Source organism: Nerophis lumbriciformis, linkage group LG18 (assembly GCF_033978685.3).
Source record: "Nerophis lumbriciformis linkage group LG18, RoL_Nlum_v2.1, whole genome shotgun sequence".
In the NCBI taxonomy this organism is placed as follows: Eukaryota; Metazoa; Chordata; class Actinopteri; order Syngnathiformes; family Syngnathidae; genus Nerophis; species Nerophis lumbriciformis.
In genome coordinates, this window is record NC_084565.2 from 30,671,559 (window position 1) to 30,697,509 (window position 25,951).

General features: G+C 38.9%; 1 protein-coding gene across 1 annotated transcript; it reads left to right on the forward strand.

The window, feature by feature from the left end:
• The first annotated feature begins 8 nt into the window (after nucleotides 1-8).
• On the forward strand, nucleotides 9-24,493 carry lmx1a (LIM homeobox transcription factor 1, alpha). Its single transcript, XM_061978026.1, has 8 exons — nucleotides 9-202; nucleotides 336-519; nucleotides 17,022-17,242; nucleotides 17,314-17,495; nucleotides 22,798-22,875; nucleotides 23,157-23,223; nucleotides 23,851-24,024; nucleotides 24,165-24,493. Exons 2-8 carry the CDS (start codon nucleotides 338-340, stop codon nucleotides 24,284-24,286), a joined length of 1,026 nt encoding a protein of 341 aa, XP_061834010.1. The 5' UTR covers nucleotides 9-202; nucleotides 336-337; the 3' UTR covers nucleotides 24,287-24,493.
• The last annotated feature ends 1,458 nt before the right edge of the window (nucleotides 24,494-25,951 follow it).

A 25,951-nucleotide genomic window follows, 5' to 3' on the forward strand; every position in this document is an offset into this window, starting at 1 on the left:
GTATCTTCACATGGAGCAAGTCTCTCTCTCTCTCTCTCTCTCTCTCTCTCTCTTTTTCTATCTCTCTGCTTGTCCCGTTGTCAGGCTAATTGATGGAAAGTCCAAAGAGGGGATAAGAAAGTTGGAGAAGGAGAAGAAGCAGCAGCTTTGCACCAGCTGGAGATGCTCTAAAGAGGAAGACTCACATTTAAAAAAAAAAAAGGTACGGACACTTTTTCCACATGAATTGCTTCCTTAAATTGATGAAATAGTTGTTGTACTGGACTTTTTTTTTAAATTTTTATAATGAATTATTGTAAACAAACGTGGTGCATTTCCTGGCGTTCTTTGTGTAGACATGCAGCACAGGCCCGTTTGTGAGGGCTGCCACAGGCCCATCACAAACAGGTTCCTGCTCCAGGTCACCACCAACGGCCTCTGGCACGAAGCGTGTGCTCGCTGTGCGGCGTGCGGGGACGCGCTGCGGCACTCATGCTTCGTGCGGGACCAGCGACTGTACTGCAAGAGACACTATGCAGAGTAAGTGCTCACTTTTTACTAAATAGTACTAATTTTTTTTGTATAATAGACACATGAAACGCTTTGAAATGCTGCACTTTCACTATATTAGTGAAAGTAAATTAGCTTTGCATAGTTATTACATTTTGTTATTACACATTGGCTTATTTACACATTTATTGTGCCTTTATAAAGGTGTTAATGCTCAGTTTGATTGGGGCTAATGTTTTTGAACGAGAATATTCACTATTGTGTTTTGCATGTATGAGTGCAGTTTTTACACCACTGCAACCTAGTGTTGTCCCGATACCAATATTATGGTACCGGTATTATTAAATTATTTCGATACTTTTTGGTACTTTTCTAAATAAAGGGGACCACAATAAATGTCATTATTGGCTTTATTTTGATAAAAAATCTTAGGGTACATTAAACATATGTTTTGTCCTTAAATAAAATAGTGAACCTACTAGACAACTTGTCTTTTATTAGTAAGTAAGCAAAAAAGGCTCCTAATTTAGTCTGCTGATGTATGCAGTAACATATTGTGTAACTTTTTTATTTTTTTATTTTTTTATTAATCAACAAAATAATACACAATAATACAATTCCAATTCCAAAACCAAACCCGGCCCAGCAGCACTCAGAATAGCAATAAACAGAGCAATTGAGAGGACACACAAACATGACACAAAACAATCCAAAAGTAGTCAAACAAAAATGACAGTATCAATATTAATAACAATTCCAACATAGCAATGAGTATGTCTCCCTCATTGACATGAACATTACAGCCATTTATAAAAAAATAAAAACATTTAAATAAAGAAAAATAGCGTCACAGTGGCTTACACTTGCATGACATCTCATGTTATTTATCATTCTATTATTTTGTCAACATTATGAGAGACAAACTGTAAACATGGATTATTAATCTACTTGTTCATTTACTGTTAATATCTGCTTACTTTCTCTTTTAACATGTTCTATCTACACTTCTGTTAAAATGTAATAATCACTTATTCTTCTGTTGTTTGATACTTTACATTAGTTTTGGATGATACCACAAATTTGGGTATCAATCCGATACCAAGTAGTTACAGGATCATACGTTGGTCATATTCAAAGTCCTTATGTGTCCAAGGACATATTTCCTCAGTTTATAAACATAATATAAATACATTTAAAAAAAAAAGAAGATGTTGTGATGCCAAAAAATATCAACGTAACCATAGTAGTATCATCTAGATACGCTACTGTACTTTGGTATCATTACAGTGGATGTCAGGTGTAGATCCACCAAAGGAGTTTGTTTACATTTTGACGCCGGTGAGCTACGGTGTGTAGTGAAGCATGTTTAGCTATTCCTCGTCCTGCAGGGATGATACTTGTAAGAAACATACTTTATTTGTCGCCATGGAGACCAGGATTAGTGATTTAGAAGTAGCTAAAACACTGCAGACTGTGGCTGGACTTTAGCCGCTAGCTAGCCAGCCATGTCTTAAAGCACCTCTTCCTGAGGGCGTTTCAGTGTTATAACTTCCCCTTTATCTTTAGTTTTTTAGCCAAAACGCGTCCGTTCTCCTTTTTCTGTCTACACACTGTGTCTGCTTGTAAGTACTCTTTGATTGCGTGCTGCTGAACATGCTCCTCTGCTCATAAACCGGCAATGACACGACGTGACGACGATAGTGGTGGCGGACCGGCACTTTTCAGAGGCGGTATAGTACTGAATATGATTCATCAGTATCGCGGTACTATACTACTACCAGTATACCGTACAACCCTATTGCAACCTCAACTAGATGAGGCAATCAACAGAGCAATTGAGAGGACACACAAACATGACACAAAACAATCCAAAATGTTAACATGTAACGTGCCTTTTAAAAAGAAAAAAAAACCACTTTTAGATAAGAAAATACTGTGTAATAACAATACAACAGAATGTACTACTAACAACTACAGTAGTTTAATGAAGTAATATAGTAATAACATACAACATTTACCGAGGAGAGTGGACTTCTATGGTTATCTCCTATCAGCTGCTTCCCTGCAAAAACACACCATCGGCAGCTTTTGCAAATTTTCATGGATAAATGTCTCCCGTTGATATTATTTTGCCATTCTTGGCTGGTGTTGGACTTCATCTGCTTCAGTATGATGCAGACTAGCAAGTCATACACCCGAATTGCTTCGCCAAGTCGTTTTTTCGATGATTTCGTCCTTTAATTCAATGAATATCGTCCACTTCTTCTCAGCACTGTGCTTCACACTCACTTTCATCAAAGATCCTCTATGACAGGAACACTGCTGTTTTTAGGAACCTACTCTAAAAATGAAAGTCAAAGATCCTCTACAACAGGAACACTGCTGTTTTTAGGAACCTACTCTAAGAATGCAAGTCAAAGATCCTTTATGACAGGAACATTGCTGTTTTTAGGAACCAACTCTAAAAATGCAAGTCAAAGATCCCTTATGACAGGAACACTGCGGAAAACAAAGTTATGTTGAGCTTTAGCTGTGCGTTAACGCTAGCGAGTAAGTACAGATATTTTAGTCGGATCTTACGGGGTTTACTCTGACATTTGTTGTGCCAACAAGCATAACAATTAGCCGTGAGACAGCTTTTATCTCGAAACCCTCTTAAATTGGGGCGCTCTTAAGTTGAGGTACCACTGTATTGTAAACAAACAAAATGAGAACTAAGTAATACATTAAAAAATTAGACACACAATCCACAACAAAATGTTATTATAATTATTGCAGCAAACCTACAAGACGTTTTTTTGCACATTATTGCACCTTTTGCTAAAGACCAGACCGCCATTATGGAACCGAGTTTCTTTTGCTCGCGCTTTTTGCTGAGCACTCCTGTCATATAAAGGATCTTATTTTAAATGTGCTTTATAAATAAAGTTGATTTGATTTGATTTGATTTGACGAGTGTTTTCGAAGCATGTCCTTAAAAACAACATAGCGCTCCTTTTATTAAAGGATTTTTTTGTCAGGAAGTGTTGGTGACGAACCCCAAGATGCAGAGATGGCAGGCGTGATGCAGAAAAACATGACTTTAATTTCCCAAAGGAAATGCAGGAAAACAGGAATCAGGAACCAGGAAACAGGCAAACTGGAAACAGGTAACAACATACAGGATACAGAAAACAGGAACCAGGAAACCGCTAACAATATTCCAGCACTGGCTGGAGAGTGAGGCAGGTATAAATAGTAGCCTGATTGGCAATTGCCACCGGGTGTGCCAGTCTGCCAATCAGGGACAGGTGAGGGAAACAAGCGCTCAGGGAGACGTGCAGGAAAAGGAACCAAAATAAGAGCGCTGACAGGAAATAAAACACAAACACAGAGAAAACCCCGAACATAACCAAACTGTCAGTGACAAGCCTGATATTTTTACTGATGATTTTGCTGAAGAGTCAGCAAAGTTGCAGTAATGTAGTGTTGTGTCATGAAGTGATGGCACAGGTAAACCGGCCAAATGACAGATGAGTGCCTGTCCATGTTGCCTGATTAACACTTTCATGCATGTACCGTATTTTTCGGACTATAAGTCGCAGTTTTTTTCATAGTTTGGCCAGGGGTGCGACTTATACTCAGGAGCGACTTATGTGTGAAATTATTAACACATTAGCGTAAAATATCAAATAATATTATTTAGCTCATTCACGTAAGAGACTAGACGTATAAGATTTCATGGGATTTAGCGCTTAGGAGTGACAGATTGTTTGGTAAACGTATAGCATGTTCTATATTTGAATGACTCTTACCATAATATGTTATGTTAACATACCAGGCACGTTCTCAGTTGGTTATTTATGCGTCATATAACGTACACTTATTCTGCCTGTTGTTCACTATTCTTTATTTATTTTAAATTGCCTTTCAAATGTCTATTCTTGGTGTTGGGTTTTATCAAATAAATTTCCCCCAAAAATGCGACTTATATATGTTTTTTTCCTTCTTTATTATGCATTTCCGACAGGTGCGACTTATACTCCGAAAAATACGGTACTACTGTAACATGCCATTTATTGTTTTACTTGGTGGAATCCTTTGAGTCGATATGCACACGAGCATCTTGAGGCTTGTTGTTTTTCAAAATAAGGTAAATGCTAGAAAAGTGGCTTGTGTTGTCTTTGTAACAGTTTGTTTGACAGTGTGTGGTGTGATGGTGGTGGGTGCACCTCTTCACCATATGTTGGCCCCAGCTTGCAGCGGGCAGGCCAGTGGACCTCACAATTTTAACACATTTTGACAATGTGTCTGCCTGTGTGTGTGTGTGTGTGTGTGTGTGTGTGTGTGTGTGTGTGTGTGTGTGTGTGTGTGTGTGTGTGTGTGTGTGTGTGAAGGTGTTTTTTGTGCACATGTGAGGCTTAAAACACCCCCTTCCCCCTTTCCCCCACTGTCACCTTGTTCTGTAAGCTAGAGGACTGGGACAAGGTGCCTCAAGTCAACAGCAAACTTTTAAAAACATCCGTAAATAACCAGAAACCGCTGCATGCTCCTGTTATATAGAGGATCTTTGACTTGCATTTTTGCTAAAGGTGCTTAAAAACAGCAGTGTTTCTGTCATATAGAGGATCTTTGACTTGTGTTTTTGTTAAAGGTCCTTAAAACAGCAGTGTTCCTGTCATAGAGGTTCTTTGACTTGCGTTTTTGTTAAAGGTCCTTAAAAACAGCAGTGTTCCTGTCATAGAGGATCTTTGACTTGCGTTTTTAGAGTAGGTTCCTAAAAACAGCAGTGTTCTTGTCATAGAGGATCTTTGACTTGCATTTTTGCTTAAGGTCATTAAAAACAGCAGTTTTCCTGATATATAGAGGATCTTTGACTTGCGTTTTTAGAGTAGGTTCCTATAAACAGCAGTGTTCCTGTCATATAGGATCTTTGACTTGCATTTTTGCTAAAAGTCCCTAAAAACAGCAGTGTTCCTGTCATAGAGAATATTTTACTTGCATGTTTAGAGTAGGTTCCTAAAAACAGCAGTGTTCCTGTCATAGAGGATCTTTGACTTGCATTTTTAGAGTAGGTTCCTAAAAACAGCAGTGTTCCTGTCATAGAGGATCTTTGACTTGCATTTTTAGAGTAGGTTCCTAAAAACAGCAGTGTTCTTGTCATAGAGGATCTTTGACTTGCATTTTTGCTTAAGGTAATTAAAAACAGCAGTTTTCCTGACATATAGAGGATCTTTGACTTGCGTTTTTAGAGTAGGTTCCTAAAAACAGCAGTGTTCCTGTCATATAGGATCTTTGACTTGCATTTTTGCTAAAAGTCCCTAAAAACAGCAGTGTTCCTGTCATAGAGAATATTTTACTTGCATGTTTAAAGCAGGTTCCTAAAAACAGCAGTGTTCCTGTCATATAGGATCTTTGACTTGTGTTTTTGGAGTAGGTTCCTAAAAACAGCAGTGTTCCTGTCATATAGAATTTTTTACTTGCGTTTTTAGAGTAGGTTCCTAAAAACAGCAGTGTTCCTGTCATAGAGGATCTTTGATTTGCATTTTTAGAGTAGGTTCCTAAAACAGCAGTGTTCCTGTCATATAGGATCTTTGACTTGTGTTTTTGGAGTAAGTTCCTAAAAACAGCAGTGTTCCTGTCATAGGATCTTTGACTTGCATGTTTGCTAAAAGTCCTTAAAAACAGCAGTTTTCCTCTCATAGAGGATCTTTGACTTGCATTTTTAGAGTAGGTTCCTAAAAACTGCAGTGTTCCTGTCATAGAGGATCTTTGACTTGCATTTTTGCTAAAAGTCCTTAAAAACAGCAGTGTTCCTGTCATAGAGGATCTTTGACTTGCATTTTTAGAGTAGGTTCCTAAAAACAGCAGTGTTCCTGTCATAGAGGATCTTTGACTTGCATTTTTAGAGTAGGTTCCTAAAAACAGCAGTGTTCTTGTCATAGAGGATCTTTGACTTGCATTTTTGCTTAAGGTAATTAAAAACAGCAGTTTTCCTGACATATAGAGGATCTTTGACTTGCGTTTTTAGAGTAGGTTCCTAAAAACAGCAGTGTTCCTGTCATATAGGATCTTTGACTTGCATTTTTGCTAAAAGTCCCTAAAAACAGCAGTGTTCCTGTCATAGAGAATATTTTACTTGCATGTTTAAAGCAGGTTCCTAAAAACAGCAGTGTTCCTGTCATATAGGATCTTTGACTTGTGTTTTTGGAGTAGGTTCCTAAAAACAGCAGTGTTCCTGTCATATAGAATTTTTTACTTGCGTTTTTAGAGTAGGTTCCTAAAAACAGCAGTGTTCCTGTCATAGAGGATCTTTGATTTGCATTTTTAGAGTAGGTTCCTAAAACAGCAGTGTTCCTGTCATATAGGATCTTTGACTTGTGTTTTTGGAGTAAGTTCCTAAAAACAGCAGTGTTCCTGTCATAGGATCTTTGACTTGCATGTTTGCTAAAAGTCCTTAAAAACAGCAGTTTTCCTCTCATAGAGGATCTTTGACTTGCATTTTTAGAGTAGGTTCCTAAAAACTGCAGTGTTCCTGTCATAGAGGATCTTTGACTTGCATTTTTGCTAAAAGTCCTTAAAAACAGCAGTGTTCCTGTCATAGAGGATCTTTGACTTGCATTTTTAGAGTAGGTTCCTAAAAACAGCAGTGTTCCTGTCATATAGAAGATCTTTGACTAGTGTTTTTGAGGTACCGGTAGGTCATTATTTAACAACACAGCGTTCCTGTCAAATAGAGGATTTTTCACTGGTGTTTTTGTAGTAGGTCCTTTTTTAACAGCACAATTTTCCTGTCATATAGAGGATCTTTGACTGGCGTTTTTACAGTAGGTCCTTATAAACAGTATTTAGTATTTAGTAGCAGAGTCCTAAAAATAGCAAAGCCATCCTGTTGTATAGAGGATCTTTGACTGGTGCTTTTGGTCCTTTAAAACGGTAGTTTTCCTGTTACATGAAGGATCTTTGACTGGCATTTTTGCAGAAGGTCCTTAAAAACAGCCAGCTTCTTTGTCAGTTGTATGACTTTATTGCTGTAATTATGACATGTCTGAAGGTGAAGTAACGTTTTGTGTGATGAAAATGAAAACTAAAGACCGTAGTCCTTCACTATCTTTATAGCAGGGGTGTCAAACTCATTTTAGATGGGGGGCCACATGGAGAAAAATCTACTCTCAAGTGGGCCGGACTGGTAAAATCACGGCACGATAACTTAAAAATAAAGACAACTTCAGATCTTTGTTTAAAAATAGCACATTCTGAAAATGTACAAATCGTAATGTTGTAGGGTTTTTTTTTACACTTACATGTTGCGGTTAATAGTATTCTATCTTTGTTTGTCGTTATTTATATTTTCTGAATAAATTATGTGATAATGTTCATCAGTCAACTCATTGGTGTTAATTTTCAATCTATCATGATAAATTACAGGATGTTATTTATGTAGTTTGATCATTCTCCTCGACTGATGTACTAACATCATGTGGATTATTTTGTACATATGTAGCATCATCTACAAAGATACAAATAATTGCTATTGCGACATCTAGTGGACACATTTAGAACAACAGTTTCTTTCATTCCAAAATTTCAGGTTAGTTTTTTTACTTAGCAAACTCATTCCCGCGGGCCGAATAAAACTTGTTTGCGGGCCGTACGTTTGACACCCCTGCTTTAGATAAAGATTATTTATGTATTTAATATTTGTTTACTTACTATGGTATATTATTTAGTTATTATTTATTTGTTCACTGTTCTGGGATAACATTGCTATGGTATGAAAAGGGGTAGGATTAAATAAGCTCAGCTTCTTTCTACTCCTTTTCGGATGTGTTGTAATGAAACAACTGGAAAAATGTGATGCATTACATTGTATCGCATGCATGTTTGGAATAAACTGAAACTGAAACTATTTTTTTTGCAGTTGAGCAACTTTGATAGGATGTTTATAGGAGAGTTTATTTGAGGCATATAAGGGGAGCATCTTTTTCTAAGGTGCCGTATAGGACATATGTCCGGGGTCTGGTGCGTCCCGACTTTGGCCGACAGCGAGCACCAGGGGTGCTGGCGACATCTGGAAAGCTGCTCTGAAAGCGGCCCCTGTGTGGCGCTATGGGACGACAACCCGGCCGACCGTGAAATATCTAACCTGACCAATTAGCAGGAGGCCCGCTGCCAAAGCTCCGCCGAAGAGATTTCACGTCGCCACATCTAACACACCCCCGCTCTCTGGCTGGTACCAGTCTCCCCCTAAAACCCCACCACGCATTGTCCAGTGTCCTCCTGGCATCCTTTAGGACAACACTTGTGTCCGACATGAGGCTTTCTCACCACGTCTACCAGATGTTGCTGAGCGATTGGCTAGGACTGGTCACATGACTGGCAATGCACTTGACCCTCGCATCGGACACAAAGCATCCTGCCTCACCTGATCCAGAAACAAGATCCGTTTCTGTCCACTAGACCGGACCAGTCTAGTCTCTCTCTCGTGTGATGCAAGAATGTGTGTGTAGATTTAAAGCGTAGACCAGGGGTGTCAAACTCATTTTAGCTCAGAGGCCGCATGGAGAAAAATCTATTCCCAAGTGGGCCGGAATGGTAAAATCATGGCATGATAACTTAAAAATAAAGACAACTCCAGGTTGTTTTACTTTGGTCAAAAACACATTCTGAAAACCAATAATCCTCTGGACAAAACACTTCAAGTTTGTTGAAAATTCTGAGGAAATTGGTGCAGTTTCAAAAACACCATGAGTTTAGAGAAGGTCTCAGTGTATCTACAAAGCCAGGATTAAAATTTAAGGCCCTGTTTACACTAAGCTGGATAAGGTTATCCAGGGTAAATCACACTTAACCTTATCTGTGTCCACACACAACAATGCCAACGTTTAAGACCCCCACCCCCCTATGTCCGCCGGCGCAACGCAACCTAGTACGCATGCGTGAAAAATGCACACGTCATAGTCACCTCCAGTGTTGCTTTGTGTGCAAGTTCTTAAATGTAACTGTAGAGGTTGCCCTCTCGTGGGTCCTCGGACCACCAACACACTGCCACGAGAGCCCGCTTTTAGGATACAACACTTTTATTTTTATCAATGGTGAGACCCGTTTGCTTTCCAGCAAAATGTCTTTTCTCTGTCCGTGTCGCTCCCTCTCTCTGGCTCCCACTGCACCTCCAACTCCAACAACGTGTCTCATTCCGGCTGCTGCTAATAAAGGCGACAGGTGATTAGATAACAAGGCCCATCTGGGCCATCTACTCACCTGTCGCTGGCTTCGAGGCCGGTCCTTGCATACCCCGTTCCACGCCCGCCTCCACAGTAACTTATCTGAACAATATCCAGTGTTGTGGTATTTCAATTAGCTGGATCCAGCTATCTGGTCAGGACACTTCTCACTCTTTTGCCTTCACCTTCATTTTCCATTCGTTTTTGGTGACTTTATAAACTCTGGACCTAGACGTTGAGTCCGCGACATACATGGCGGACAATAACTGATAGTCTGTTTTGACAGTCCAAATGCATTCGATGTTTTCCTCGACGGCCAGGTAGTACAAAGCACACGCTACCTTTTTGTATCACATCCACGGGAGCCCGCATTCTCGTTGTCTCTCCTTCGACAAATGGACAAAGTTTTTCGCTAAGTAGAAACACAGCAGACCCGGCCGGACATTGGAAAGTTCTCTTGCCATCTGAGAAGTGTTGTATCCCAAATAGCTGCAATCGCTTTCTCTTAAGGTATTCATGTGTGATTTCCACAAGCGTCTGTACATGTAGAGGAAGGAGAAACACGGGCTTGTCTGGATGACTCGCCTCCATATTTCCAGTGGTTAGCTACGAGTTACGAAACCGCTTTATTATGAAGCTGGTTGTGGCGCGTTCTTTCTGATGTCACTTCCCGTGTGGGCGTGGTCTTTCTGGCGTCACTTCCTCTGCGAACTCACTTTGTGAACGATCAATGAGTCCATACAAAGCTAACTGCCGGAGATTCAAGAATTACACGGCTGACTTACCCGTGTAAAATTTGTCCGAGGAGGGGGACCTTAAACGATGGATTAGTGTGGCTGAAACGGTGCTTAGGCTAAATAATTATTCCTTTAAGGGGTTAAACGACTTAGTGTAGATATGGCCTTAGTCACAGTCTTTCTGGGATTGAACAAAAAACACAACATGTAAACTCTTCTAGGTATCTAATATGTGTCCATGTATCAATCCAGTGCTAACTCAACAAACTGTAAGAAACGGAGATAAAAACTATTTAAAAGGGTTAAGTTCACTTTTCTTGTGTTTGACAGAGACATTTTGGGGCAACAAGGGTGCCAAATGACGATGTTTTCAAAGCAGAAGACATAAAACGGCAGGTTTTAAAGGGGAACATTATCACAATTTCAGAAGGGTTAAAACCATTAAAAATCAGTTCCCAGTGGCTTATTTTATTTTTCCAAATTTTTTTTTTTAAATTTTACCCATCACGCAATATCCCTAAAAAAAGCTTCAAAGTGCCTGATTTTAACTATCGTTATATACACCCGTCCATTGTCCTGTGACGTCACATAGTGAAGCCAACACAAACAAACATGGCGGAAAGAACAGCAAGCTATAGCGACATTAGCTCGGATTCAGACTCGGATTTCAGCGGCTTAAGCGATTCAACAGATTACGCATGTATTGAAACGGATGGTTGTAGTGTGGAGGCAGGTAGCGAAAACGAAATTGAAGAAGAAACTGAAGCTATTGAGCCATATCGGTTTGAACCGTATGCAAGCGAAACCGACGAAAACGACACGACAGCCAGCAACACGGGAGAAAGCGAGGACGAATTCGGCGATCGCCTTCTAACCAACGATGTTTGTTTGGCATTAAAGGAAACTAAAAACTATGAACTAGGTTTACAGCATATGAAATACATTTGGCAACAACATGCACTTTGAGAGTGCAGACAGCCCAATTTTCATCAATTTATATATTCTGTAAAATGGGTTGTACTTGTATAGCGCTTTTCTACCTTCAAGGTACTCAAAGCGCTTTGACACTACTTCCACATTTACCCATTCACACACACATTCACACACTGATGGAGGGAGCTGCCATGCAAGGCGCTAACCAGCACCCATCAGGAGCAAGGGTGAAGTGTCTTGCTCAGGACACAACGGACATGACGAGGTTGGTACTAGGTGGGGATTGAACCAGGGACCCTTGGGTTGCGCACGGCCTTCTCCCACTGCGCCACGCCGTACATACCCTCATCCGCGCTCTTTTCCTGAAAGCTGATCTGTCCAGTTTTGGAGTTGATGTCAGCAGGCCAGGGAAGCTAGGGTCGATATTCTTCTCTTGATCATCTTCGGTGGCATAAGGGACGGTGTGAGCCAAGACATCCAGGGGGTTTAGCTCGCTTGTCTGCGGGAACAAACTGCCGCCATTGCTTGCCGTGCTACCGAGGTCCTTTGTCCCTGAATTGCTCACACACTCCGGCAGATTCAATGGGGGTCTGGCGGCAGATTTCTTTGACTTTATCGTTGGAAATGCATCTGCTTTGAGTGTCGCAGGATATCCACACATTCTTGCCATCTCTGTCGTAGCATAGCTTTCGTCGGTAAAGTGTGCGGAACAAACGTCCAATTTCTTGCCACTTTCGCATCTTTGGGCCACTGGTGCAACTTGAATCCGTCCCTGTTCGTGTTGTTACACCCTCCGACAACACACTGACGAGGCATGATGTCTCCAAGGTACGGAAAACAGTCGAAAAAACGGAAAATAACAGAGCTGATTTGACTCGGTGTTTGAAAAAATGGCGGATTGCTTCCCGATGTGACGTCACGTTGTGACGTCATCGCTCCGAGAGCGAATAATAGAAAGGCGTTTAATTCGCCAAAATTCACCCATTTAGAGTTCGAAAATCGGTTAAAAAAAGATATGGTCTTTTTTCTGCAACATCAAGGTATATATTGACGCTTACATAGGTCTGGTGATAATGTTCCCCTTTAAGTTTCATGCAGGTCGAGGAAGAGGAGCCACAGTCACCCTTTACTGTGTACCCCTTGCTTGGCCCCGGTATACTGTAAACCGTTTGCTTGCCTAACAGAATTTCTATTGTGACATCCAGTTGACACATTTGGAACAGCAGTTTCTTTCGTTCCAAAAAAAAAGCAGCTCATATTAATAATACTTAGCAAACTCATCATGCGGGCCGGATAAAACCGTGTTTGACACCCCTGGCGTAGACTGTGAAGTACAAGCCTTTATTTTGGTCATTTCTAAAGAATTCAAAACAATCTTGTCGACCGATGAGCGACCAGCAGTGGTTTACGTTATCTGCATGGAACCCAGCAGACCGTTTGTACCTGTTTTTGTTGTCAATGGAACTGCAAGCTGGTACCATGCAGCGGAAAATAGGCCGTTTAGTTGCAATAAGGAAGTTGCGTCGCAGTTTCACGGAAACCCAGAAATATTCCAAGTATGTCCTCCATTGACTGATTCTTGTCCAGAGGCCACAGGAATGTCGGCACGCGGCGTGTCGGCCATATTAAAGTGCATACCGCCGAGGTCTGCGGGGCAGACCGCACACGGGTCAAGCGCTGACCCTCTCGACTGAGCCCACTCAGGATAGGCTTCACCGTTTCCCCCGACAACCTCACATCCCAGCAAGAGTCAAAGGAATGCCTGTCCGTATCGGATGTCGCTTTGTCACTATATTAGAAACACCTGCACAATGCAACAACTGTATCAAAATCGCGAGTATTGAGTACGAACTCGGGGGACGGTATGGTGTATTTCTCCGGCTGGATTTGGCCCCCGAGCTGCCAGTTGAATAGCACCGGTGGAGAATGTGTTGCTGGCTACGAAGGTTAAATTGTGTCTTTATACACGAAAGGTTGTTTTTTTGCCACTGAGTTTGATTATTTTGAACAGATTTTTTTTTCATTTAATAAAATTTGGTTGGCAAAATCTTTGTTTAAAAATTCAGTTTGTTAAAATACAGGCTTTCAAAATTCAGTGCAGAAATATTAGTTGTTTCAAAACTCAAGACTCACTTCCGCTAAATTAAGATTGAAGCAATTGATCCTGTCTCACAATCAGCCAAGTCTTAATTTCCCAGGAGTGGGTCTTGAGTTTTGAAGCGCTGAATTTTTCTGCACTACTTTTTTCACACTGAAATTTATACACTAATTTTTTTACACTGATATTCGAAACATTGTATTTTAACAAACTGCGTTTTTAAAAATACAAATTTTGCTCACACATATTTTGTCAATGAAATTGTCAGCATAATTTCAGGTAAAAAAATAAATAAAAATCACCTCACAAGTTCAAAGGCAAAAAAATTCAGTTACATAAATTTAGGGTAAAAAATAGGTTTTGTACCTCTATATGGACTAGGGTTGTACGGTATACCGGTATTAGTATAGTACCGTGATACTAATGAATCATATTCGGTACTATACCGCCTCTAAAAAGTACCTGCCACCCACCCCCTGTTGTTGTCAAGTCATGACATTGCTGGTTTATGGGCAGAGGAGCATGTTCGGCAGCGCACAATCACGGAGTACTTACAAGCAGACACAGTTTGTAGACAGAAAAGGGAGAACGGACGCATTTTGGCTTAAAAACTGACGATAAAGGTGAAGTTATAACACTGAAACGCCCTCAGGAAGAGGTGCTTTAAGACATGGATAGTTCGCTGGCGGCTAAAGTCCATTCGCAGTCTGCAGTGTTTTAGCTACTTCTAAATCACTAATCCTCGCCTCCATGGCGACAAATAAAGTACGTTTCTTACAAATATCATCCCTGCAGGACGAGGAATAGCTAAACATGCTTCACTACACACCGTAGCTCACCGGCGTCAAAATGTAAACAAACACCATGGGTGGATCTACACCTAACATCAAGTACAGGAGCGTTTCTAGTCGATACTACTATGATTACGTCAATATTTTTTGGCATCACAACATCTTTCTTTTTAAAAAAAATGTATATTATGTTTATAAACTCAGGAAATATGTCCCTGGACACATGAGGACTTTAAATATGACCAATGTATAATCCTGTAATGACTTGGTATCGGATTGATACCCAAATTTGTGGTATCATCCAAAACTAATGTAAAGCATCCAAACAACAAAATAATAAGTGATTATCACATTTTAACAGAAGTGCAGACAGAACATGTTAAAAGAGAAAGTAAGCAGATATTAACAGTAAATGAACAAGTAGATTAATAATTCATTTTCTACCACTTGTCCTTAATAATTTTGACAAAATAATGCAATGATAAATGACACAATATGTTACTGCATATGTCAGCAGACTAATTAGGAGTCTTTGTTTGCTTACTTACTACTAAAAGAAAAGTTGTCTAGTGTGTTCACTATTTTATTTAAGGACAAACTTGCAATAAGAAACATATGTTTAATGTACCCTAAGATTTTTTGTTAAAATAAAGCCAATAATGACAATTTCTGTGGTCCCCTTTATTTAGAAAAGCACCGAAAAATGTGGACTAATAAAAAAATGAGTTTGCACACCCATGATTCATAGGATTTTTGACTTGTGTGTTTTGCAGTGGATTCTTCCAAACATTAGAGTGTTCAATCATTTCATTCAGATGTAAAAGATGTGTATTCTGACAAAGAATGACCGTTACATAGCAGAAAGAGCTGCTGGCAGTGAGTTGAGGTGACAATAAAGCCAAAAAAAGAAGTGCAGAAAGTAGTCTTGCCGCCCCAGGATGATGACGTGACAGAGCCAAGATGTTTCGGTGCCAGCCAGTGGACAATTGTCCCGCTGCTTTATGGGGGGCGGCTCTGGCTTTGTCCCGCTCCGGTTGAGCAGACTTAGGGATAATTCCGCAGATAATTCCTCGGCGTGGTGGCTCAGCCTCTCCCACCAGGATATGTGATTCCCCCCTGCCGCCTGGAGCCATGGCCTGCCGAGAGCTTTTTTGGCCCCGCTCCCCGAGGGCAGGACCGCGGACACGGCAGCCGGAGCCTGGGCAACTGTCTCGCAGTGTGGCTTAAGCCCGCCGCTCCTGGTTGCCAGGCGCTAAGACGCACACCCGCCATGCTGAGGGTATGTGTCTGAGTGGAGTGGGAGTGGGAGGAGGAGGAGGTGATGTTTGGGCATTTTGAGTGACAGATCCTCAGCAACATTCCCCGAGTCAGCCGTCTCTTCCTCATACAGTGGAACCTTTCTAATGATGACTTCCAAGTTTAAAACACCTGACAAACACACAAAAACAACACTGGATGTATTTAATTAATCATAATACTCATTTGTAGTAAGCATCAGTGTCACATTCATTTCCATCTATGTTTCTGTGGTTATCATCTCAGGTTGTTCCGATACCAAAATGTATTTCGATACTTTTCAGTACTTTTCTAAATAAAAGGGACCACAAAAAATGACGTTATTGGCTTTATTTTAACAAAAAATCTTAGGGTACATTAAACATGTGTTTTTTATTGCAATTTTGTCCTTAAATAAAATAGTGAACATACAAGACAACTTGTCTTTTAGTAGTAAGTAAGCAAACAAAGATTGCTAATTAGTCTGCTGACATATGCAGTAACATATTGTCATTTTCCATTCTATTATATTGTTTAAATTATGAGGGACAAACTGTAAAAATTGATTATTAATCCACTTGTTCATTTACTGTTAATATATGCTTACTTTCTCTTTTAACATGTTCTATCTACACTTTTGTTAAGATGCAATAATCACTTATTCTTCTGTTGTTTGATACTTTACATTAGTTTTGGATGACACCACAAATTTGGGTATCAATCCGATACCAAGTCATTACATAACCATACATTGGTCATATTCAAAGTCCTCATGTGTCCAGGACATATTTCCTGACTTTATAAACATAATATAAATATTTAAAAAAACAAAGAAGATGGTGTGATGCCTAAAAATATTGATGTAATCATAGTAGTATCGACTCGATACGCTCCTATACTTGGTATCATTACAGTGGATGTCAGGTGTAGATCCACCAATGGCGTTTGTTTACATTTTGACGCCGGTGAGTTACGGTGTGTAGTGAAGCATGTTTAGCTATTCCTCGTCCTGCAGGGATGATACTTGTAAGAAACGCACTTTATTTGTCGCCATGGAGACGAGGATTAATGATTTAGAAGTAGCTACAACACTGCAGACTGCTGCTGGACTTTCGCCGCTAGCTAGCTAGCCATGTCTTAAAGCACCTCTTCCTGAGGGCGTTTCGGTGTTATAACTTCACCTTTATCGTTAGTTTTTAAGCCAAAATGCGTCCGTTCTCCCTTTTCTGTCTACAAACTGTGTCTGTTTGTAAGTACTCTTTGATTGTGCGCTGCCGAACATGCTCGTCTGCTCGTAAACCAGCAATGTCACGACGTGACGACGACAAGGGTGGGGGTGGCGAACCGGTACTTTTCAGAGGCGGTATAGTACCGAATATGATTCAGTAGTATCGCGGTACTATACTAATACCGGTATACCGTACAATCCTACTCTCAACTTCTTCCGAATGACAACGCATCCTTATGAAAACAAACTCTCACCTTCTCCGGCCAGGTTGTTTGCGGTGCGTTGTGGCGGCTGTACAGACGCCATCTCCCCCAGCGAGCTTGTGATGCGTGCCGGGACCGCCGTCTTCCACGTGCATTGCTTCGCCTGCAACGTGTGCTCCGCTCCGCTGAGGACGGGAGACCACTGCATCCTCAAGGGGGGCCGGCCGGTGTGCGCCAGGGAGGACTACCACTGCGGGGCCGGCACCTCGTCGTCGTCCGACACGGGTAACATCCGCACAATAGCACCATTCTTACATGAGTGCCTGGCTAAGTCTTTCTCTTTTGGATCAATGAAGGTAAAAGTGACGACGACCACCTTGAGGACGAAGAGGAAGAGTCAGCGAAGGTTACGGGAAGAGGGATCAGATCAGAGGAGCGGGAAAGCAAACGTCCTAAAAGACCTCGCACAATCTTGACCACCCAGCAAAGACGCGTCTTCAAAGCCTCGTTTGAGGTCTCATCCAAGCCCTGTCGTAAGGTAAGGACTAAAAAAGCAATTTACATAGCGTATTTTCCCGACCATAGGGCGCACCGGATTATAAGGCGCACTGCCCATGAGTGTTTCTTTGCGAAGTGATGGACGTTGATACCATGAATTGATTAACGTGGACCCCGACTTAAACAAGTTGAATAACTTATTCGGGTGTTACCATTTAAAATAAATAAATGATAAATGGGTTATACTTGTATAGCGCTTTTCTACCTTCAAGGTACTCAAAGCGCTTTGACAGTATTTCCACATTCACCCATTCACACACACATTCACACACTGATGGCGGGAGCTGCCATGCAAGGCGCTAACCAGCAGCCATCAGGAGCAAGGGGTGAAGTGTCTTGCCCAAGGACACAACGGATGTGACTAGGATGGTAGAAGGTGGGGATTGAACCCCAGTAACCAGCAACCCTCCGATTGCTGGCACGGCCACTCTACCAACTTCGCCACGCTGTCCATAGTGGTCAATTGTACGGAATATATACTGTACTGTGCAATCTACTAATAAAAGTTTCAATCAATCAATCAAAAATCAGTGTTTCTTAACCATAGAGCCCATTGTTGGGCTGCAAGCGCCCCCTAGAATGTAATATATCTGTTTTTCAGCTGTGCTCCGTATAGGCCGCAGCAGTACTTAGTTGTAATACAATTTACCACCACTTGTGGCAGTAGTGACAATAAAAAACAAACAGACGAAGTGTGGCGCTAATGTCATAGAGACATTTCTTAAGCGCAAACATTATGACTAAAGTGGTGAAGCTGTATTTTCACTTTAATTTTATCGACAGTTTAGTTCAGAAAAATATTCATTATTAATTTAGCGTATTTAGCACAACATAATACAAATTGTATGTAAATGTATTGCTTATTTGGTTAGTACTTCTTCTTCTGATCAGCTTGACCTGAGCCTAAGGTTTATTTGTTAAATGAATAATAATCTTTGTGATTGACACATGCTTTTATATCAACTTACAAGGTAGTAAACTGTAAGTAGGTTAGATATAATTTTTGAATATGATTGAAACCAAGAGTAAGATTACTCATTCAATGTTAATATTGGAGTGGTCCCCGGAAAAGTGGAAAAGTTGGGCACAGAGGTCAAAAAGGTTACAATGACCCTGCTGGGAACTGCAGATGGAAATTAGCCTTTGGCTACAATTTAGCACATTAACATTTGATATGTTTATTAATGTGCATTAATGTACTATAAAAAAATGGTGACTTCCTATCAGGAGTTCTAATACACCGTATTTTCTGGACCATAGGGCGCACCGGATTAAAAGGCGCACTGCCGATGAGCGGGTCTATTCAGGTATTTTTTCATACAAAAGGCGCACCAGATTATAAGGCGCATTAAAGGAGTCATGTTATGATTTTTTTCTAAATGTAAAACACTTCCTTGTGGTCTACATAACATGTAATGGTGGTTCTTTGGTCAAAATGTTGCATAGATTTTGTTTTACAGATCATCTTCAAGTCGCTTTCTGACAGCCATTTTGTGGGCGGTCTTATTTACGTGGCTCACCTTCGACAGCGTATTCTCCCCGTCATCTTTGTTGTAGCGTGCAAGAACGGGAGTGGAAGAAGTGTCAAAAGATGGAGCTAACTCTTTTAATGACATTCAGACTTTACTTCAATCAATAACGGAGCAGCATCTCCTCATCTGTGGCTCACTAGTGCAACAACAAAACCGGAAATGTGTCCCGTGAAAAACCGTCCGACTGGAACTCTCTAATAACTAAATTTCCGTGGGTGAATAATGTAAACTCACTACACCGGTAGTTTTTAGCGCTTCCATAGCGAGAGATAAGTTACAACTTTACGCTACATTATATTAGAAATGGCAACAGCAGAGGGTGAATGTCCCATAACAAGAAGATAGTGGAAAAAGAAGATGCTTTTCGACACGGACTACAGTGGCGGACGTGCGCAAATTTTCAGGACTTATGCAGATCTCAAATACACATCAGCAGGTACCAGAAGGTAAAAAAAGTTGGTTTTGCATAATATTGTGAAACAAAACACCAGATAATATGTCTGCTAATGGGTGCCATTTTGCGGTCCTTATACATACACCATAGTAATACTTGTATCTCTGACTACCGTAGCCATAATGAGCCGACAATCCATCAAGCGGTGCGGCTTCAAGGTCGTACTAAAACATTTTGACAGATTTTTGAGCGCCGTGAGTAATGTTCTTTATTTTCAATGGAACATTTAAAGTTTTGGTGTTGTTTACTGGCGTCATATTGCAGTCTACACATATCTCTTATGTGTGACTGCCATCTACTGGTCACACTTAGAATTACACCATGTACCAAATAAAATAGCTTCGAGGTCGGTAAGCACAACCAGAATGATTCCGTACATTAGGCGAGAAAATTAAAGGATTTTAAGTGCGCCTTATAGTCCAAAAAATACGGCACTTACTTGTACCTGGATTTTGATATTCATTTTTATTAAACAAGATCTAAAGAACATTGCTTTTCCGATGGAGGCAAAAAAGGACACATTTGTATCTTAGATTTTGCTGCACTTTAAAGGAATGTTTTTTCTGGAGAAAAAAAAACAACACTTTTTTTTATTACCTATGAAAAGTGTCCTTTTAAAATCTTTCAGTCGACACTTAATATGACGTGGCTTTCTGTTTAGGTCTAGCCTTGCTTTTCAGGTACTGTACAAATTGGATGTCATTGATTATAGCACATATGTTACGGTTATGATATTGGTATTGATTTTTTTTTCCATACATACAGTTACAATATGATGCAGCACATATTTCCAGTTTGTTTTTACAACATAAAAAGGAGTAGGAAGAAGAAGAGCTTATTCGATCCTGCCCCTTTTCCATTTCATAACAATGTTTCACACATTTCTTTGTTCACTTCCTGTACTCAATTTGGAACAAATACAAATAGATGAATAACGCAAAATAAATAATCAAAGTTCTCATGAATAAATAGTTTGGTAAGTTGTCATTCACTTAATGAGATGAATAAGATTCTCATTTTTGAAAGGTCCAAGATATTTATCAGGATGTTTTAAGTATAGTGTTTCCCTGTAATTATATTTCTCCTCTATATATGTAACGTAGAATGGCTAATACATGTTTTTTTTTTACGTTATTTTGCTGTTTTGTATTGCCAATGCTCCAATTAGCATCTCTGGTTAAAAAAAATGGTTGTGACTGTAGTAATTATTATTTTTTTAATCCACAAGATGGCAGTAGCTGCATTGAAAGTATTATCAGTGATCAGCATGCAGCAGCTAATCTACCTCTGCATTCGCTTCTTCGCTATATTACATCAGCGCTATTAATGCTGACTGAGCGGTTAACTCCTCATTACTCACACATGCAAAATAAACGTGTTAATAAATGTTGTCAAAAAGAGCTACGATTTCATTTCCACTTTCTCATGCACTCCAAATTATTATTTAAGTGGAGAAAAAAAGTACCGGAATTTCCGGGCTATAGAGCTGCACCCACCGAGTTTTTGGACAAATTTTATTTTGTACAAATGTTGGCCGCACAAGTCTATTAGTTGCAGGTGTACATATTGAAACATGAAATATTTTCTCAGGCACTTGTGTTCATTCACAATTTCAACAAGAGACAGTGCCTGTATAAAAATCATTAAGTCTTCGTCCTTCTCCCCGTCCCGCACGCTGAAACAGCTGACTTTGTTGGTGAGTCCATAACCCGCTAAATGGCCGACTGAATGATTGTGCGACTCGTTAGGCAATTTCTTTGGCCTGATGTGACGAGGAAGGATTTATTGCCGGCATGTGAAGCTCGTGAGCCCAGAAAAATCCACAAATTGGCCGCAGCCTTGTATAAAACGCAGAGTTCAAAGCGTGGGGAAAAAGTAGCGACTTATAGGAGGAACATTTTTGTTTTTATAATTTTTTCTGATTTTGAAAAAGTACAAATTGGCTCTCTGTGTTCATTTTCTTCCGTTCTTTAGTCACATCACCTCAACTCAACTTTATTTTATTTGATTTCCATTAATTTAATTTATTTTTATTTCCTGTCATTTCATTTCATTTTCCGTCACGTCAACTAAACCAAACTCAACTTAACTAAATCAACCTAATTTATTTTAAATTATTCAACTTCACTTCATTTTTATTATTTTTTTTAAATTGAATTTCTTGTCACATCAACTTGACTCAACTCAACTTCATTTAATTTTTATTTTATTTATTTAAATTTTATGTCATCTCAAATAAATTTAATTTCTATTTCATTTCATGCCATGTCAACTCAACTTAACCAAATCAACTTAATTTAATTTTGATTAATTGTATTTCACATCACGTCAAATCAAATTACTTTAATTTTGATTTAATTTGTTTTATTTGATTTCATGTCACATCAACTCGACTCAACTCAACTTCATTTAATTTGTATTTATTTTAATTTCATTTTATGTCACTGTCAACTATCTCAATTAAATTGTATTTTATTTTTTATTTAATTTAATTTCATGTCACAGCATCTCAACTCAACTCCATTTAATTTAATTGCATTTATTTTCATTTTAATTTAATTTCATGTCACATCACCTCAACTCAACTTAACCAAATCAAACCTAATTTAATTTGTATTTAATTTTATTTAAATGTCTGTCACCTTACGTCAACTCAACTCAACTTCATTCAATTTTTATTTCATTTCATGTCACTTTAACTCTACTTAATGTCATTTCAGTTATTTAAAACCAATCCATCTATCTACACAATTCAAACAAAATAGCTTCTCTAATACAATATTGTCATCTGAAAAAAAACATAGTAATATTAAAAGAAAATTGTATTTAAAAAATAAATATTGTGTGTTTGAAAAGGAGCAGGAAGAAGCAAAAGTTTATAACAATCAGATACACATATTGAATTTATACAAAACAATATTTTGTATACAATTACAGGATACAAATCATATATATATATATATATATATATATATATATATATATATATATATATATATATATATATATATATATATAATTAAATCCATGTATACTCACGATAATAAATCCACTCATCATTTCATCAAATGTTTGATACAAAATATGTTTTGTGTCATCATTATTAAGGTTTAAAAATTGTTACATACTGTAACTCATGACTTGTACATATATGACATTTTAGGTTAACCTTGTCAACAATAAATCACATTAATAACCTTGAAGAGACCTCTGTTGTTTATCTACATAAAAAAAAAGAAGAAAAAAATCCCCCCTTCTCTTTTTAATCTCCTTTTCCTGGATCTTTTAATCAAAAGGTCCGGGAGAACTTGGCAGGAGAGACTGGCCTTAGTGTCCGGGTCGTGCAGGTCTGGTTCCAGAACCAAAGAGCCAAGGTAACACACACACACACACACACACACACACACACACACACACACACACACACACACACACACACACATAACCTATAATAAAGGAGCTGTGTGTGCCAGAGTGTAAATCAGCGTGGTTATCTCCTCATAGAGGAAACTGATGACATGTCAGTGCACATGAAACCTCATAGGTCCTCGCTTAAAAAAAAGTGGGGGTTCCTTTTTAGTACACTGAAAGACATCCTTCACCTAATAATGCTGACTAAGCACATTCTTACACTGTGATGATGCGTGTGGTTTAGATGAAGAAACTGGCCAGGAGACAACAACAACAACAGGAACGGCAGGAAGAGCCACCACCTGACAAAGGTATAAGTAATAGTTATGTAATATCGGTGCATTATGTAATACCTTTTCCTCTCATTTTGCAATGACATCACATTCTGTGGTACAATTCTTGAATGCATTTTGTGATAAACTTTGACCCATTTTATAATAACTTCTTACATATTGAAAAAGTTAGTACTCAATGCATTGAATGCAAGAAACTTTTCATCTTCATGAGAATTACCGTATTTTCCGGACTATAGGGCACACCGCATTAAAGGGGTCATGTTATTTTTTTCTCTCTAAATGGAAAACACATCTTTGTGGTCTACAATACATAACATGTAATGGTGGTTCTTTGGTCAAAATGTTGCATGGATGATGTTTTTACAGATCTCTTCAGGATGCGCCGTTTTGTGGGCGGTCTTATTTTCGTGGCTCACCTTCGGCAGCGTCTTTTCTCCGTCATCTTTGTTGTAGCGGTGTAGCGTGCAAGGACAGGTGTGGAAGAAGTGTCAAAAGATGGAGCTAACTGTTTTAATGACTGTGGAGGGGGGCGTGGTCTGTGGTTTGGTTCTTCCTACTCCTCTTCGGGCATGCAAATGTGATGTTCCAAACAAACATATCATTAACTTGTTTTTATTTTATTATTATTTGTTTGCTCCACAGCGCCTCCCAGTGGCACCCTGACTTCTCAGCCGGAGCACCTGGGTTCCTCCTACTCCCAAGTCCAGCAGCAGCAGATGGGACCCACAAGGGTGGAGCAGCAGGACTTTGACACAGACCCCTTCCGACAGGGCCTGACCCCTCCTCAGATGCCAGGAGATCACATGCACCCCTACGGTAAAGAGCACGGGGCTGTCACATGACGTGACACCCATGATTTGACGAAAATTACTACATGTGGAGAATGTAACAAAATAAACTGACTTGACTAATTACATCCAGAAGTTATTAAAACCAGTTAAATGTGCCTCACTCAGGTTTCAATGAGGGGCTTTTTGGCGACGTGGCCGAGGGTGACTGCTTGTCACTGGGCAACACGTCCCTCCTCACGCCCATGGACCGCCTCTACTCCATGCAGGACGCCTACTTCGCCTCCTGAGAGACACGGCAACCTATTTTGCTCCGACAGAGGAGGTGACGCGACACTGTCACACGCGCAATAGTGTTCATCCATGACACCTCCCAGTGTACTTGAACGCCACACCACGAGATTACCAGGATGTTAGGTGTAAATACTGTAGCCGTCTGAATGAGTATTTATTCTTCTTGCAGTGTGTGTTCACTTGGAATGAATGATAGCAATAAATAATGGCCGAAAAATGTACTTTTCTCCATAGTATTTTTTTTCTGCGTCTCAGCTTCTCCGAAACTTTACACCAGGGGTCCACAAACTTTTTCACTCGGGGGCCGCATTGGGTTAAAAAAATGTATGTATGTATATATATATATATTTATATATATATATATATGTTTATGTATATATATATATATATATATATATATATATATATATATATATATATATATATATATATATATATATATATATATATGTATGTATGTATGTATGTATGTATGTATGTATGTATGTATGTATGTATGTATGTATGTATGTATGTATGTATGTATGTATGTATGTATGTATGTATGTCGGTCGGTAGGTATGTATGTATGTGTGTAGTCGAGGTTTCTGTGGTTTATCTGTTATACAGGGCTCAATACCGGGGTAGAGCGGAATATACGTTAGGTCAGGAAAAAACACAAGAGGCTATATCATCCCTACAAGCCTGATGAGCAGGGAAACTTGCGAAACAGGCTTGTAGGGATGATATAGCCTCTTGTGTTTTTTCCTGACCTAACGTATGTATATGGACAGTATATATATATACATATGTATATATATTTATGTGTATGTAAATATATATATATATGTGTGTATATATATATATATATATATATATACACATAAATATATATACATATGTATATATATATATATATAATGTACATATACATACGTTAGGTCAGGAAAAAACACAAGAGGCTATATCATCCCTACAAGCCTGTTTCTTAGGTTTCCCTGCTTGTACATACATATATATATATATATGTATATATATATATATATATATATATATATATATGTATATATATAATGTATATACATAGTATAATGTATAATATAATGTATAATGCATATGTTCCTTCTTGACTGCACTTAAATGTAGGATATATGTAGAATATATTTATATTATTCATATATTATATATTAAATATATTATATATAATATATTATTTATTATTATTATTGTCTATTGTGAGCGAACTGTGGTGCTGAATTTCCCCCAGGGATCAGTAAAGTACTTTCTATTCTATTCTATATGTATGTATGTATATATGTATATGTATATATATATATATATATATATATATATATATATATATATATATATATATATATATATATATATATATATATATACACACACACAGTATGAGACACCGAGAGTAACAAGCAGTAGAAAATGGATTAGAAAGGACAGATAATAAATAATTAAATAAATAAATAAAAAATAATTAAACATTTAAAATTAAAAACTTATTTTTTTCTTGGGACTTCACGCGGGTACCCCTGCTTTAGAATTGTTCAGCATAGGTCATTCATGCAACCTTTTTTTTTAGTTTTCAGTTTCAGTTTATTTCGAACAGTTCAACAAACATTATCTTTTTCTTTAGCTTTTTGGTTTTTTTGCACGGGTGAGTT